This window comes from Diachasmimorpha longicaudata, chromosome 4 (genome assembly GCF_034640455.1).
Source record: "Diachasmimorpha longicaudata isolate KC_UGA_2023 chromosome 4, iyDiaLong2, whole genome shotgun sequence".
In the NCBI taxonomy this organism is placed as follows: Eukaryota; Metazoa; Arthropoda; class Insecta; order Hymenoptera; family Braconidae; genus Diachasmimorpha; species Diachasmimorpha longicaudata.
In genome coordinates, this window is record NC_087228.1 from 8,156,594 (window position 1) to 8,174,200 (window position 17,607).

At 40.0% G+C, this 17,607-nt stretch overlaps 1 protein-coding gene across 6 annotated transcripts in view; it reads right to left on the reverse strand.

Annotated features, from left to right (window-relative positions):
• Positions 1 to 249: 249 nt before the first annotated feature.
• Positions 250 to 17,607, reverse strand: part of LOC135161627 (dachshund homolog 2) — a 160,874-nt gene continuing 143,516 nt past the window's right edge. For 4 of the 6 annotated variants that reach the window (XM_064119355.1, XM_064119351.1, XM_064119350.1 and 1 more), the window contains 4 exons: positions 11,853 to 11,999; positions 9,521 to 9,796; positions 2,538 to 2,624; positions 250 to 447 (listed from right to left, as the gene is read on the reverse strand). In XM_064119355.1, the coding sequence (XP_063975425.1) occupies positions 395 to 447; positions 2,538 to 2,624; positions 9,521 to 9,796; positions 11,853 to 11,999 (563 nt within the window). In that variant the 3' untranslated portion in view covers positions 250 to 394. Of the gene's footprint in view, positions 448 to 2,537; positions 2,686 to 9,520; positions 9,797 to 11,852; positions 12,000 to 17,607 lie in introns of those variants that run through there. The other 2 variants (XM_064119353.1, XM_064119354.1) reach the window with 2 other exon arrangements.

Here is a 17,607-nt window from a genome sequence, read left to right on the forward strand (position 1 = left end):
ACTATTATTAATTTTTTTTACGAAGAAGTTGGTGGAGGTTCGGAGGAATATGGCGTCGTTGATATGTTCTCACCTCGACAGAAATGATCAACCGTAAATCAAACGGATTTCGGAATCCACTCGACCCGTTGCTTTTTTTCCGTTTATTTAATTTAATTTAATCATTTGTAGGAAACTAACACGTTCACAGGTGCGTTTCACGCTGTATCCCTGTACATGCTTAGTTCACTAGTCCCTCAGACTGTTCGCTCGTAGGAGACACTGATTTCCATGTGCCGAACTCTCCTTCGGACCCTTCAACTGCAACTCCGTAAGGTGAACAATGTTTTTGTCGATTTTTTTTTGTGGCTTTTTACGGCGGACTCTAGGGCCGCGCGTCCTCTGCACGCCTCTTCTAGGTTGCACTCGTGAAGAGCACTGAGTTCTTGTAATAACCCGTTCGGGATTCTGAAACAGAATAACAGAAAAGAACTATGAAAAATCCATTAATCTCATTAATTTTATATTTTTCAAAAGTTGAAATTCAACGCCAAAGACACGATTTTCCCCTCAAAAAAATATTTCTAATTATGAAATTAATATCACGACATGATATCACACTAATATTTTCAATATTTTATCTTAAATCGAAAGCGCGACTTAAAAAGTCGTTGATTGTCATTTCCCTCCACCCTTCGCCCTCTAGAAATTTAATTTCATCCAAAAAATACTCCCAAGTTGAAAAATAAAACTAAATAAAATTGAAACAAAGGGGACATTAATGGTCTGAATTCCAATATTCATTATTACTTATTCATAATACCCGACGACAAATAATTTCACTGGGTAGAGCAATGTCCGTAACTAACGAAGCATTTTCGTCTGCAACAATTCGTTAATCCCTTCAAAATGTAAAATATTCAATGGGTGTATCCGCAATATGCTTTGAGTGATGAAGATGAGCAGGGCAATCGAGGTAAGACACCACAGGTCAGCACCCCCTGCTCCCCTCCCCTTTTTTCACCGAGCCCGCTCACTAATTATCATTCCAAAAGCTCTGCGCGTAAGACAGGAACGTGCTACCCCCCTTCCTCCCCCTCGTCCCCCCACCCAATGAAATGAAGACGAAGACTTTAATTCTTCCACAGCGCACGGAAGTTGTGCTCGAAAACGAGGAGGTGGGGCCTTTAAAAATGGTGTAAAACAAGGATGGCGAAGTAGGGGGAGTGTGATTGGGGTTACAGTCGAGTCATCGAGTTGCCTTTGAGGCACAAGCCGACGTGATTCTACTTTTTATACTACTGTCGGTTGTATGATTGAAAAAGAATGCATTAATAGTGTTGGAGGTTTTCTGGCCGTGCGCTTCTCCCGATGGAGGGCTTTATTCTCCTTGGTAAACAACCGACTCAAACGACCCATAAAAACAGCTTCATTACGGCCCTATGGGTTTTTAGTCTGTTGAAAAATTTTTCGATAGTGACTTTTTGTTGAAATTATTCGAAATTTTTGTGGTAAATAAGTGACGTATAATGTGGGAGATACTTGAATTTATGGAGAGAAATATTTTCATTGTCTGGGAAGTATTTGGGTGGAATAAGTGATTTTTCATCGCTTGTTTCATTCACTCGGACATCTCAACTCGCGGATAAAAATATTTAGAAAAAATTACGGAAGTATTTATGTAATTTTGCAAAGGGAATCGTTTACCTGAGGGGAAAAACTATGAAAGTGAATTAAAATAAGTGATAGGGCTCTTGACGTGGTCAGGTAAAATTTATATTTAATTTAAGCATCAGAGTGTCTTGATTTGCACCGAAGAAATTTCACTGCAAATATTTTTGACCTTCGGATTTTACCGCTATGAAGTACAGATGAACATATTCATTTGGAAAATGTAAATTCAACGAAACGAACTCATCCCATAGGGCCAAAAAATCCTATTTCTGTAAAATTGCTGCGGCGGTGGGAAACTAAAGAGTAGCGAAGGGTTAAAAAGTACAGAGGGATTATTTATGGGGACGTCGTCATGGTTATCAGCAAGCATGAGAAGCACCAGTATCACCCATTTGACATGGGGAGAGAGAGAGAGAGATAAAAATGTAGAGGAGAGCAAGACAAACGGCTTTTTATCCTCCCGAATATTGTGAATTTCTCTGGGTAACATTCAAACTTTTGGATTTGAACGTGAAAATGTGGGCGTATGTACTACCCCACCGCAAGAAGTACCGAGTTACGTTTCTTCGTTGTCGTTGAATTCTAGTTTGGATCGCTAATTAACCAAGTTTATGCCCGGGAACAAGAAAATTCGAGCAGAAACTTGAGAAAATTAGCCAAGTTACAGACTCGCGGGGAAAAAAAATAAATGAGGAGAAATGAAACTTGGTGAATTCAATTGAATTAATTAGTGCCCTTAATTAAATTGTGATTAGTGGGGTGTAATCTGTGGGGTGGTTGGGCGAGAGGGGCTGAGAAAAAGATACTGATTTGTCATGTGTTTCTAATCTGAGTGGAATTCAACGGGATTTTTTAAAAAATTTCAAGTTGAAAAAAAAACGCACCTTGAAGGGGTGATTTGACCTGATCCCTCTCGGCTGCCTGGTGCTGCCGCGACTTCCTCTCCTGCTCGAGCTCCTGGGCGAGGGATTCTGCGACAGAAGACGAAGAGAAAGGAAGTTCGCATCGTCACAAAGTAGCCAACAGGTCACACTCAATATATCGAGGAACAAAAATCATAGAATAATGTAAAACAAATGTGATCAGGGGAAAAAACCCGAGTTTGGGGATACAGAGAAAAAAAATCATAAAAATTATTCCAAAATTCTGTATTTAATATGTACTGGAATTAATTTTCGTTGCGTTCAATATAAAAATTATTATTTTTTCTCTGAGAGCCGCAGTAGTTTCGAGTGTTAATTATTTTAATTGAAATCTAGTAGTTAAAGTTCAATCGAGGATCTTCGGGTTTGAAAATTTGCTGTACATAGAATGTACTCTGCAATGAAATACAATAAAATAAAATTGACTTTGTTAAAAAATCAGAGAATCAGAAGCCCCTCCATTGAATCAATTTTTGCATCTTTTTTTTCTGTAGAAACTTATCTTTCTCTCTCTCTCTCTCTCTCTCTCTCTCTCTCTCTCTCTCTCTCTCTCTCTCTCTCCTCCACTAAAATTTCCCTCTAATTCAATTACCGTTGCATCGAAATGTGACGAAAAGAAGCATGTTCTGGAGGATGAAAGGAAAGCCGTGTCAAAGGAACTTCACACGCGGTAAACCAACGCTTTTCAGATCGATGAGACGCATTGAACTCATCATCGTCCTCGACCTCGTCTCCCGGGGCGTCTAAAACGCCCACGTATATCTCGACACCTGAGAAAATAAGCCCGGGATTTTGCGGTGGACTTAACCTTTCCTGCGCGCGAGAGTGCGAAAAGGGAAAGGGAGGGAGAGGGAGAGGCAGAAGACGAAACGAAGGAGTAATTAGTGAAAAAGCAACTCCCTTCAGTGGTACGTTCGTCCAGGTAAACCATGAAGGTCTGGGCCTGTGAAATGAGACAAAGGGGTGGAGAGAGGGTCGGCCAACTGCTCAGTGGATTCCACCAGGATTAGGGTGAAAACTGGAAAATGTCTCTTTAATGATATTACGCCGAATTAACCACCAACCGGTGAAAATCTAAACGGGTTCGCATTATCCCGAGGATTTTAATTATGATTATGATGCGTGCGGAAGATGCGGGGAAAAGAAGGAATCAACAGGGAGATAATCTATATTTGATTATCACTGAGATTTGCAATGAAAACCTCAACAAATATTTATGATCGCGAATAAGTAAAGACATTTGAAATAGAAACAAATAGAGATAAGGAATTTTTGTTTATCAAAATTAATCTATCAATCGATGAAAATTCACCACGACTCATCATTTTCCCATCTCTTTCTCTATCTCAAAATTTACTAAATATTGGAAAATAGTTCATTAAAATTTCCAGATCATTTGAAATAAAATTAAATATTGTAAGAACACACAACTGAAAAATAATTATTCACACAGGCGATCCATTTCCCCTTAAATTCAATACTCAAGACTGAATACTCCAGTCTCTCCGTCTGCCCTGAACTTCGTTGTCTTCAAGGTAACGCATAACAAAAAGAAATAAAATAAATTCACCTCAACATTGAGGAATGAAATCGGTAGGCGTGAAACGACACATCCCCGGGGCGAAAGTGAGCAATAGTAAAATCCAATTGCAAGGCCATTAAGCCCCAGTTAACTGGCAGCTCGTCCTCAGCTAAGGCGTGAGGAGAGAAACCCCGTGATTCCATTATGCTTTGAGCAACAATAGCTGAGGGCTGTTTGTTTCGTCCAGGAAAAGGGAGGTTAAATTCATCCCAGTGAGAAAATACAGGATATGGGAGAATTGTGCCTTTGGAATATACAACGTTTATTTCATTCACCAATACAAACGTTTTCCCTGGGCAAAACATGTAGACACGTTTTGATATTTCAGTGTTGGCTAAATTACTGGGTGGGAGAGGGTGGAAGGGGGCTTTTGCCTTCCCTTTGATATCCAAATGACAATTTAACTGCTCAAGACACCCCGGGGTATACAGCGGAATTGATTCGTTCTGAAATGTTTCAAAGTTTCGGGTGTGATTTTTTTTGCAAACAGAGGAATGAGAAGTGAAATTCATGTTTTTTTTTTTTTGTTTCTCGAGGATAATTTTTCTTTAATTATTCACTTGCAGATATTCTCGCAGGGTTAACAACGCGTGAATGCACGTAAATATAATATAATAAATTATAGGAAATTTTCTGTCTCGTTTGTAACAAAAATACGTCCGGATCGCATCCCAGTAGGAGGTAGACATAACAGCAAAGAAAGACATAGAACTCCAAGGTTTTATTCACAAAACGAGGATCAACGCGTCTTCGCTACTCGTCTTACACCCTGACAAATCGACCATACAATGAAAATAATTTAAGACCGGTTATCCCCGCGATTCAGCATCGCTCCTAAACGGCTGGCATTGTCTACCTTCGATCCTATCTGATTTTTTTTTTATAACAATTTTATTTTCATTCTCTCTCTCACATACTCCCATTGCTCTCAATTTTATCGTACAACTTTTTTTTTTCATACGTCTCTTTTTATCCCCATTCTCTTTTTCTCATTTTTACTCGAGGGACTGAAAGAAGGTCCCGACAGTATGACTCTGCGTTTATCCGCACGTAATTAACTCCGACACAATGCACTGGAAGACTGTGTAAAGGGGAGGGAAGAAAACAAGGTGAGGGGAAAAAAAATTAACTGGTCTTGAGAAATGGATAAAAAATATTAATGTGGCGCCTCGATTATTGTTTGTAGGCGCATGGAAGATGATTGGAGAATAGTCACGGAAAATATTGAAAAAAATCAGAGAGAGAAGTCCTACGTTTAAATAAATCAAACTTTTTATTTTTCTGTTGGGGAATAATATATGTTTAAATATTAAAATATTTTTCATTTTAGCAAATTCATTATTTACTTCTCCAAATGAACGATAATTCGTTTTTTAACTGGTAGAATTTTCGTTTGCATGAAATAAATGATTAATTAATTTTCATAACTAGTTATTTAATTGAAGTAACTGATTTAATTGTAATAAAGCCTTTATCCAATTGCATTACAGACATGACAATATGTATCATGTCCTTAAATTCCAAATGACTGAACAGAGACAAAAGAAATGAATTCGCAATCGTTTTTTTTTCGAGGAAATGCTCTGAGGGCTTGAGGAACAAGTAGATTCTCGAGGGCTGAAAATTTCTGTGTATCCTGCGTTTTTAATGCTCTGATCTTTATGTAAAACAGAGTGAGTGTTGCGCACGGGTATCCGCATGCTCATTTTATTCCTCTTGAGTGTGTCAAGCGAACCATGAAATTGTATGAATCGGGATGGGCTCACGAGTGGAGGAGACACAAGAAGCTAAAGACGGATTTTTCTCGAGTGGAGGACGCGTGCTACAAAGCTTCTCTCATTCGATTCATGCATCGAGGAAAAAGCAAGGGAAAAATTACTAACCACGTTAAGTAATTGCAGTGCGAAATTACTTTCTCAGTTTTTTTGTCTATGTCAACGAAAAAATACAAACTCAATGGTGATTTTTTCTGGAAATCATAAAATTCACTCATTAATTATTGTACACGAAATTCGCTGGTAATGTTTCACTTTGTTAATTTAATAGTTTTGTTGCTAATTAATGAGTTTGGGGGGGTTCAACAATTAATAACACTTTCAATATTTAATCTTTCGATGTAAAAAAAAATTCATTTAGTCTGTGGGAAATATGTTGTGAAGGGAAAATATTTGATAAAAAATTATAAAATATATTTCCCCGGCTTTCTCACCCTCGTTACCTCAGACTCAATTTCACCCGAATCCTCAGCCCGGTAACATTTGTTTTTATATGATAATCCTCCAACCATGACGCCAGTATTATTATTACGTTCTGGGCGCAGTGGGTGGGTTGGAAACGAGGAATCTCAAATCCTCTTCTCGGTTTTTTCCCCCTGGAGTCTTACCACTCCTGGTAAGTGTGAGGGAAAAACAAAGCGAGATGTTCCCCTCATCAGATTGCGTGTGAGTAAGAAGAGATAACCGCGTGGAAACAACAAAATGGAACTGAAACCGCCAGTTCTGCAATCGAATGGAGCGCGGGATTAATGGAAAAGGTCCCATTGTAGTCAGCCACGACGAATCCACTGGCTCGCATCATAAAATTCTGGTGATTAGTTTACGAAGAATTCAATGAAATATTATTTCCGTACAACCTCCCCCGATTTTTCCCCCCACGTACAATTTTTAACGGAAGAACAAAAAATCTCCATAAAAAAAAATTCCTTCCAGTCAATCTGCACTCATGTGCGAGCGAAGGAAAAGAATTTAACAACAAAAAAATCAACCGATTTTTACCTGCGTTTTGAACGTTGCATGCATTCCTCCTCAGGGTTGTTTATTCAATCTTCATGTACACAAAAAAGGAAGAATATATATAAGGAATACACATTATGTAAAAAGTTTTTTTCATGAAACCAACTCTGAGTTATTGCAGACTGAGGGAGAGTGCATTCGAAACGTTGGTAAAATTGTTGAATTTTTTGTTGTTAAATTTTTTTACGCGGTTTGTTGATGATGGCATATTGGAATATTTTCTTTTGCAAATCATATAAACAATATACACGGTTGCGTAACGAAAAAAAAGTCATGTTTGTACGTGCACGTCGTGTGTTTGAAGAGGCGAGACAGATACAGAGGCGAAAAAATTCGAGGGGTCGGAGGAGGCTGGGATGGAAGGAAGGTTATGGTTGCTGCGGAATTATTGCATATAGTCTGAATATTAAAGCGTGCCAGAGAGCATACTCTCAGGTTGGCTGGGGCGGTCGGGGGCCAGGGCGGCTGACAGAATAAAGTGAGAGGGAAATTTGCCGGCTGAGCGTGAGGAAGGCCTAACTGTTGGAGGGGGTGGAGTGAGAAAGACATGGCGGTGAGGATAACGGTGGGGGTGAGAGGAGAGGACAAGTAACGCCACCGAGAGCTACGGTGGCCGCCAGGGAAATTACTGTGAAGAGATATGTGCATAAACTCGACATTACATGCACTACGGTTCTCAATCTTATTTTACAGTACCATTACAAAATGGATTTTTACTTTTCATATGACAGCAGAGTCCTTGGAATTTTTTTTCAAATTCAATTGTTCGTTTTGATAATTTGGTTCCATTGGTACGCGGGATAATTTTCAATTGTGCAGGATTTAATAAACTGTCCCACGTCTGATTCAGTACGAGGACTTTTCTGATAATAAACAATAATTTGTTTAGTTGAGAAATGAATTTCAGATCAAAATTAGCCCTCCAAGGAGCGAAACGAGGGACGAAGGTAAGCTCTATCATAAAAATCAGTCTCCCAACTCGAATTTTCCCAACAAAACTTCACCCAAAAGGTGTTGATTGTCATTTCGTCCCACGTTTCACCCTCGACAGGTCTAATTTTCTAAAATTTCCTTCCGTGTATCCCTTCATTTATATTTCTTCCTGCAATATCTTAAATCCTTCAATATCCTTAAAGAAACATTCTAAATATCCAAAAATTGTCATTGCCCGCGTCATCAAATAATTCTTCCATATTTTTCCGCTCGGTGCAACAATTTTTTAAAACATATTCCGAAAGAATATGACGAGAGCCACTGGGTTCGTATAGAATGCATGACTTGAAGACAATAGCAGCAGCCCCTGGAGGTCTCTTCGGTGGCGTAAGTACCCACGGAAGACGACAGCCTCACCCCTCCCCTTCCGCGATAGCTCGTGCTCTTTCCCCACCTTCTCACCAAGCCCACCCCCTTCACCTCCTCCCCCCCCCCTTTGTCGTCTAAATCTCCGTTGTTTATTGCAAATGGATTCCGCATCATGATGCCCAAGCGGCGGTACCCTATTCAAATACATGTCTCTCACTCTCTTCATGGTGTATGCGTATATTCATACACTCATCCCCTTTCCACTCTCCTCGCCAACCCTCCGCCCTCCTATTCGTGCAATTTTCGTAGCTATACACCGTACAGGGATGTTATTGCCCCGGTCGTGATTGCTCTCGCTCCGAGTCCTTCGAATAATTTATTTTCACCAGAATATAACGACTCGTTTTATGCTCTTTTTTCGGTTTTGATACCTTTTTTTTCTCTCAGCAAGGGGTGTAGATATGGTAGAGATTCTCTTGATAATCTGAGGATCAGCTTCCGTGCGCTCCGGAGGTCAGAAAAATTGACTGGAGCTTGATCCGGTTAGGGTGGCAATCCTTTGGATACACCGGGAGTTTATTGGAGTGAAATTCAATGTTTTTTTGAACAATTAATTGTTGTGGGAGAAGGGGTGCATTGAGAAGAAAAAAAAAAAAATCTTCAAAATGAAAGAAAAGTCCCTGCCCTTCACATAAAAAATGTAAACTACTCAGAAAATCTATTGTCATTGTCATTTGTATTAGGGGACATCAGTGTCAACCAGGTGCGTCTGGTCAGGATGTTCCCTCACCCCTTGAACGTAAAATGGGTAAATAATGAAATGCTCTGAGGACCAATATTCTTAATTCGCGAATTCTACTATTATTACGCTTTATGAAAGGTTATAAACTCACGTTAAACGAAAATAAAATCGTAATGTGTCACTTCGCATACCGTCGCGCTCCATAATTTTCCCCCCGCGATGATGATACATCACACATCGTAACCACCGCACCATAATCACGATAATTTCGTTGAAATTTGACCCAGTAAAGCCCCAATTCCATGAGCATGTATTTACTCTAGTAATAATGTTGAGATCAAGACCGAGGGCAATGAATCACGGTCTCATTGTGATGTTGGGACAAGTCCCTGGGGCGATGAGAATGAGACTGACCATGAGAAGGTGGGATTGATGGAATAGCGAAACTGAGAGTGTGCTTCGTGGAAAAAAAAAGTGGATTCCCTTTTTTTTTTTTTATCCTCATGGAGGTGCAAATAAGACTCACCTTGGTAATTTTGCCAGAAGGCGGAAGCCTGACCACCGATGAGATCCAGGCCATAGCCCCAGCCGGGTTTTATCGAGTCGGGCGTTGTTGGTTGTTGTGGTGGACGGGGCACCTGGGATTCCCGGTACTGTTGGGCCTGTTGTTGGGATTGGGGCGGTTGGTGGGACTGTTGGGATGATTGTTGCTGGGATGATTGTTGTGATGTTTGGGACTGGGAGTGAGCTGGTATGTCGTCCACTGGCTCTGATTTTGTACGCGCCTCCGCTGTCACGTTCTCTGCAAGTGAACAAATCAGAATGTTGGATGATTTTTTTATTTGCAAATACGAAGAGAAGTTTAAGGATAAGTGTGAGGTGACAGGAGAATTGGGGATTGTCATCGATTCGGGGCATCACGAATCAGATCATTAGGCTTGGTGAATATAATTAAAGAAAATGGACAATTCAGTTTCAATTAAGTCACTTTCCCGCCACAAATGTAGACATATGGTGATATGGTGGCCAATGGGGAATCAGTCTCACTTTCCAGAAGAAGAAATCCTCGGGATTATCACCTAAAATTAGTGCTTTCCAATGGTAAAGGGAATTGTTGTAAGCCAGTGGACTAACAACAATTGACCTAGCATTGTTAGAAAATTAATCGTAAAATCCTGAGCGAAACCTTCAACAAGACTTCATTAACGTGATATTTTCATATCTAAAATGGTTTAAAATCCGTTAAATTCTAGAACACGCAATGAAATTGCATTTTTCACGTTCACAAACTATTCACAGAAGTTATTTCGAACCCACCGAAGCGTAAAATTTTCAGCAAATTATTCATCATAAAATAGCATTTCACTCTTCCGATTCGCTGGTCCATTTTCTCCTTTATTTTTTATATTCAGATACTCTTCAAATGAAACTCCAATCATATTAAACTACTTCCCAATAACGAATTAAAATTCAGACCTCAGGACCTTCCAAGAATCTTGAAATCCAGTACTTCCAACTGTTTCGATTGGACTCGTCTACAGTTGAAAATATTCCCCGGGGCTACTCAATCTTGGGAATAAATTAATTAATTCGAGACAGAGCAAACAGCCTGACACCCAGCAGAATATGATTCCTTACTTATCCAGCGCGTGCCGACGGGGGTGTAATCTCCACTGCACCCCCTTTTCTTATACCTTGAAAATTCGAAGATACACTCACTACCTCTTCCCCGACTTCGTCTTCTGTTCGTTGGCTTTCTTGGGCTCCCTGTCACTACCAAAACTCAAACACGAAACCCTTTAAGTGAAATCTCTTATTCCGATATAACGTGCCTTCTGCGCGGTACATGAGTGAGCCAAGGCTGATTAGCTGCTGTCAAGCTCAGGGGAGTCGTGATATTAATTTCAAATCAAACGATGTCTAGATGCCCTTGACGGCAAATGGCCTCCATTTATTTTCCGTCAAATTGAGGTATATTTGGAGGGAATTGGTCCTCACACTGGTTTTGCCCTGCCTCATTATTTGTTAATGGTTTCTATGTCTTTTAAAAAAATCCCACCAATACCTTGTGGAGGAATATTTTTTCCTGGTGAAGACCTCTCAAAGATCTTTGGAAGAATCAACGTAAGATCTTCGTCAATGAAAATTTTTTTTCCCATTAAAACATAAAATGAATTCAACAAAGTTAATTTAAATTACAACTTTGAGTCTATCTGATTAGCTCACCATAAATTTTCGACTTAAATTTAAATGCGATTGTCATTTCTCTGCATTAATATCAGTAAAATATTTTTCTTGTCTAAATCAATTTTTATTCCATCAAACAATGACTCTATTAGTTACAAGGAAAAATATTTGTTTCTTGTAACAAATTCATTTGTAATGAATTAATCTGTTATTTCACACGATGACCACATCTTCATTGAAATTAATATGAGCTATTAAAATTGGAAATCAAGAGGTTCTTTCCTGCAAAATGTATGATATGAGTGAGACAGTTGATTGACAGCCGTCGAGCTCATCGAACGACTGATATTAATTTCAAATCAACCGATATCTAGATGTCCTTGATGTGAAATAGTCACTCGTATCCATTCAAATTAAGATATGTTAACAGAGCTTCGTAAACTTCTGAGTAAATTTTCTCTGCGGAGTTTCAATTTAACTGTGCGAGAAAATATAATTCATAAAATTATATAATTTACCCAAATTATATATTATTTAAAATATATAAATTATATTTCTTCCTCAGTGTATCCCCACACACCAGCACATGGAGAATAATTATTTCCACCTTCACCTGAGTTAATTTCGCTCATTCAATTATTATTTTCATTCTATTGGATTGATTTGCTCACCAGCTATCGCTCTGACTTGTTCAGACGAAGCGCCCGTCGCTTTCAGTGCCTCCTCCAGCTGCGTACGCCTCTTGGTTTCCAAGTCAAGTTGCTCCTGAAGACGTCTCCTCGCCCGTCGCTCCTTCTTCAACCGCTTTTGGTACAAAACTGCAACAAAAAAAAAATCGCGTCCCATCAGAAAACAACCCTCCAAATACACGTTCAAAGGAAGGGTGGGGGGTGGATTTATCGTCTCGAGTGAGAGCCATCAATCGAGAGCAGTCCAGAAGTGCAATGAATTTCAATCTCCCCCTCTCATCCACCGACAATAGCTATAACCATGAGTGCATTGTGCATCGTCTCGCCTCAGTCTTCACCTCAATCTCATCCCCGGTCACGAGATACTGCGAATACCTCGTTAATGCATATATACAAAGGTGCTCCATCCGCTCATATTCCACTCAAACACAAAGACAATTGGACGGCGCCCGCAAGATCCAGTTGCATTCGTGGTCGATCATATGCATCCCTCATACGTATCGATCTGATCAAAACCCCAAGGCGGTGCCTTTGATGCTTCAACCATAAACCAACACGTGTATAACCCGTGTCTTAATGATTTTTAATCCCATGGATTATCACTAATACTGATAGGCCAGGAGATGTAATGAAAAATAGGAAAATTTTCAAAGAATTATGAATTATAATTTAAAAACTTGAAAAATCTAAAAATTCAATTTTATTCAATTATTAACAGTTGAGTAAAAATCAAACAAAAATTTCACGACAGTTTTGATTCTATTGCAAAATTTCTTATTTTTCCACAAAAATTTAATAGATTTTTTTTTTAATCAGGAAAAACTCCCAACAGATTTTTAAAATTTTCTTTTCACAAAAACTGAGGGTAAAAATTTCTTCTCACTGTAAAATTCAAATCCCAACCATTCCACAATTTTATTTCTGACTCGGGAATACAACCGCCTCCGGTTGGAATATAGCCTCACCGGTGGGATTCCTTCTTCGGAAAAACTAGTGCAAAAATAGTCTGAATTCTCTAGAATGACGGAAAAAGGTGGGCTGAGGTGTACACACGGACACAGGAAGCACGACAGTAGCTGGCATTTGAGATTGCTCGGTCTGACAGGAGTGAAAGACGCGCCAGTAGCAAAGTATATAAGCCGAGCTCCTCTCTCTCTCTCTCTCTCCTCTCTTCGCGTAGGTGCCACGTCGCCGTGGGCGTACTCGGGGTTGTCTACGATGCTGGTAAATGCAGTCACGTTGGGGTGATGAAGGGGGGGAATGAGCATGTGAACTGATTCCTCGCAACATTTCACGTCTAACATCATCCAATCATTCATAAATCATGAGTCATTTTTGGTTTTGCACGTGAAGAAAGATGTGGAGGGAAAATTGCGCTGAGAATGCGGGTAAAAATTGCCGAAAAATATTTGCATTTGGTGAGTAATGACAGGGATGGACTGGGCTGTCAGGACTTAATGAAAATTTTCCTGACACTTCGATGGTAATTTTCGGTGTAATGGGAGAGTGAGGGAAGGATATCATGAACTTTCCATTTTTATTGAAAATTTAAGAAAATATATAATTGTCAAAGCTCCAGAACAACGACATTTTATAACTAATCTGAATTTTTCATTTCACAAAAATGAAAATAATAAAAAAGAAATTAAATTGAATATAATACTGACCATTAGAAAAAATTGACAGTTCAATTTTTCAATTAACTATTGATTAACTAATTCTGAATTTCTTGAAACAATTTTTATCATTACAAAAAATTATTGAATACTATTTACAGTAGGCTTGCTCCAAATTTAATTGTATCCAAAATATCAACAATTTTCACCCCTGAATTCTTGAAAAATCCCACACGAATGTCCTGAAGTCAATCAATTGAATAGATTCGACTGACATTTGACCCAATTAATGACAACTTCATGCAATAAAAAAATGCGGAGGTTGAGCGTCACTACCACGTGATTGATTCCCGGTAGACAAGGCGCAGACAACCCCCTCCCACCATCCATATCACCTCACTCGTTTTATTTTTTCACTCCTCTCTTGCCCATGGTGTTCGCCACTATGGCTGAAGTTACCCGTCCTCCTATCCCTCTCATTCTTTTCACGTAAATACGAGCAATCTGTCTGCCCTCCTGCTCCTTACTCTATGTCCATCTATTTTCTCTTTCTCACTTTCACCACTTCCCTCACTCCCCTACAACAGTGAAAACAGTGGCCTCCCTCTTTGCCGAGTAAGACAGCACAAATGTTGGAAAGAGGTGGAGCGAGAGCAGTTTATATGTACACCGAGGGGTACAAAATTGTGGAAGGCGAAGGAGGACTGAGTGAGAGGGAGAAGTAGCATTATGATGCAAAGATGGCGCGGCCAGGGGCACCCTAGAATTAGCCCAAGCCACTCGCCATTGGCCGTCCGGCAAAACCACTCCTTCGGGTAACAACCGACTGCATACATTGCATACTGAAGGATAACCAGCACGCGAGGAAAGAGGACAGAAGTACGAGAGGAATGGACAGAAATAATCGAGGATATTCCGAGGAAAAGGACGACTTTTAACAGACTATTATCCTGACGAAGAATTCAAGGGTTGCGCTGGCACGAATATAGTTTATTTCGATGCGAGAGTGCACCCAGAGAAATATGTGATTCTGTCAATCAAATATTTATTTTAGAAGAATTCAAAATTTAATAAAAATAACTTGTGGCACAACTGGTGAGCGCGAAGTGCTATTCACGTTAAAAATACCTGTTTGTGGAGAATAATTTCCAATCCACTTGTGAATATATTAATTATTGCTGTGTAATTATTGCAAACAAGATGGAGACACTCCTGTTATGTTCAAAACAATTTGGAAATTCGTGTGGGACATTGCATTTGGGAGAATTTTCGGACGGAAAAATTTTCCAGAATTTCCTGTGACACCCAGGCAAGATTCTAGTAGTCATTGGTCAATTTTCCCGAGTCCGTTAGGTTAAAGATATTGACTGACACTAGCGCAGTAATTATTCCGGTATTTTTTTCACCGCGTAATCCAATGAATTACGAATTTGTCATGCCATCACCGCCTGACACACCATCATCTAATTCTCGATTGATCATCGTCTATTCCGGAATAGTCCAGTGAGCATCATTCAATGAAAAACATTATCAACTAACAATCATTGATCCGAACTGATAGTCGAGATGACAATCTCGATATGCCGTTGACAGAGACATACGGTTAGCGGGTTGTAGGTAACAGCAAAGAGGGGTAAAAGGAGAGCGAGGACAACAGCGACGACGGTGGCTTGATCGACGTGGGGAGTCGTTTCAACCCAACAAATACGTCGTCACATGAAGTGTACGTGTATGTGTGTGTGTTGGGTTGACTCTGGGAGAGAGAGAGAGAGAGTACGGACGAAGGCTTTCTGACCGAGTGCACAGCGGTAGCTGATGTATTTTGACGTGCCCGATGGGAGACCTCTCGCCCGTTGACTGCATTATCTAATGGACCACCCTCACCTCCCTACCAGTTTTCTTTCTCTCCTCTTTCTTCAGCATTTTCCATCGCCCCCTATTGCATCCTTCTTGCTTTTGCTCCGAGTATCGACGATCAGCGATTTCGTCATCTTCACCGCGATTTTTCCCTTCCTCTGGTCAACTATTGTCTAGTCGAAGTTGACGATCAGCTGGCGTGATCGTTTGGACGATCAGAGGGGTGGTGATGGATTATCGGTAGAATGAAAGTTCTCAATGAGTCATTCATTACACGGAGAGAATGTACAGTAAAAATAATTGCGGGGTAAATATGAACTATCTAAACACCTTTTGAGATAAAAGTGAAGTGAAGTTCCATTTTATTTGATTCAGACGGTTTTTAGGATTTGAAAAATATTGACTTTTCCATTTTTATCGTGGAACATCAGAGCTTTTATTTCATCCCCTTTTGACCCCAAATTTTTGAATATTTTATGGTGTATTCGACTAAATTGCGCAAGAAAAATTTGAAAAGTAATTACAAGAGATCTGGGGGATAAGAAAAATGAATGAATAGTCCGTGTCAATTAATTTGGATTTATTTTCTCATTGCGGAGTTCTCGTGCCATCATTCGTATTCTTAAAACTGGCTTATTAATTTTTCCGAAAGAATCCAGTCAATTTCGACAACCAGGACTGCCGTGTGCAGGTGCCGGAAATGGTCAATATAACCTCAAAATGTAAATCATATTGCTGTTTTGCGAAATACAGGATAGGAGAAGCGGCCAAAGGTGGGGCAAATTGAAGAGGGACTTCTCTCCTTCGGTGTATTAAACACGTTCACGTGCAGGGATAAGACGATGTTTCCTTCTATGGGTGGAATATTAGTTTCCAAGCGGTCCTCCTCGTCCTGATTGGATTTCGCTAACACTCACTCACTCTCTCACTTGTGTGCGAGTTGGATAGTACGTTGGGCTTTCGGGATGGACTGTGATTGTTCTGGGTGGTGTGAGAGGGCCTCTCGATCCTTCAAGGATGAGACGTACCAACGGACATTTGCATATTAAATAGACGCCGCGTGTGCTACACGTTTTCGTTATGACTTTGACTTTAATCATTTCGCGGGGAATGAGAAAATGAAGGAAAAAATTGTCTCGACTTCAGTTTCCACGATTTCATGGTGCAAAACTGCTCAACTTTAGCCATTTAATGTCATCAAGGTCTCAAGGTACGGTGTGACGTACCGTAAAATAAATTTCAGAGATATTTTTTTAATTTTTAAGAGTAAGTTACTGATTTCTGCATTTTTCAACAGTAAAATAAAAATCTCTTCTACTTCTCCCACTCATTTATCAATCAATTATCCAATTTCATAAATGAAATCAATTTTTTCCACCGAGAACCAGATGAAACCCTCCGATTTACCAACACCTGAAGGTGTGAGATAATACAGAATAGCCATGATAAATTCATAACTTAAAATTTTCATCATGACCATAAACCGTGGTAAGAACAGCCACTATCACTGTTTCGCAAAACGCCCGGTGATGGGGAAGGGGGTGGTAGGGCGGGTGTTGGTATTTGAGAGAGGAGAAAAGAGGGGATCCCACTTAGGCACCCAATGGTGGGTTGTATCTAAACACTTTGTGCGACTCGGTGCGTCTCTCCGACGGACAGCATCTGTGCACAGCTATGTTATATATACCCTTAAAACCCTACCTCGATATCCATACAAAGCTGTCTGCTGAATAATATTACACTTAACCCGTACCACTCGGATGATTATAGTTGGAGGCCCAACGTCGATAGTAGTTAGAGCGTGCATCCTGTGTGAATGCTAATTCATACCATAATATAGTTTATATACTGAACGAATTGGACAAAAATTCTTTTATGAACTGAGAGATGTGAGGATGATGATCATTTGAGGGATGTTTTTCTTTTGGTGATGACGAATGTCCGAGAAATTTCCCATCGAACAGATGAAACAGAAAAACAATAACCGAAGCGAAAATGTATGAGACTGGATAAGCGCACCCAAAAAGCTTTTCAGGGTTTTAGACGAGTTATTGATGGGTGGGTGGGAGGGATGTGAGGGGAGAGGATAGGATTTGTATAACAATTTCGTGACGGAAGTGTACGGATGGTGAGACCACAAGACGTGTGAAGGAGACGAGGGGGCCGGTGGGAGATGGCTGACCCTCTCGTGGATGTTTCCACTGGGTTCAAACTGGATTCCAACGAGCGATCTCCATTTCCATATGGGCCACCGCATGGGGAAC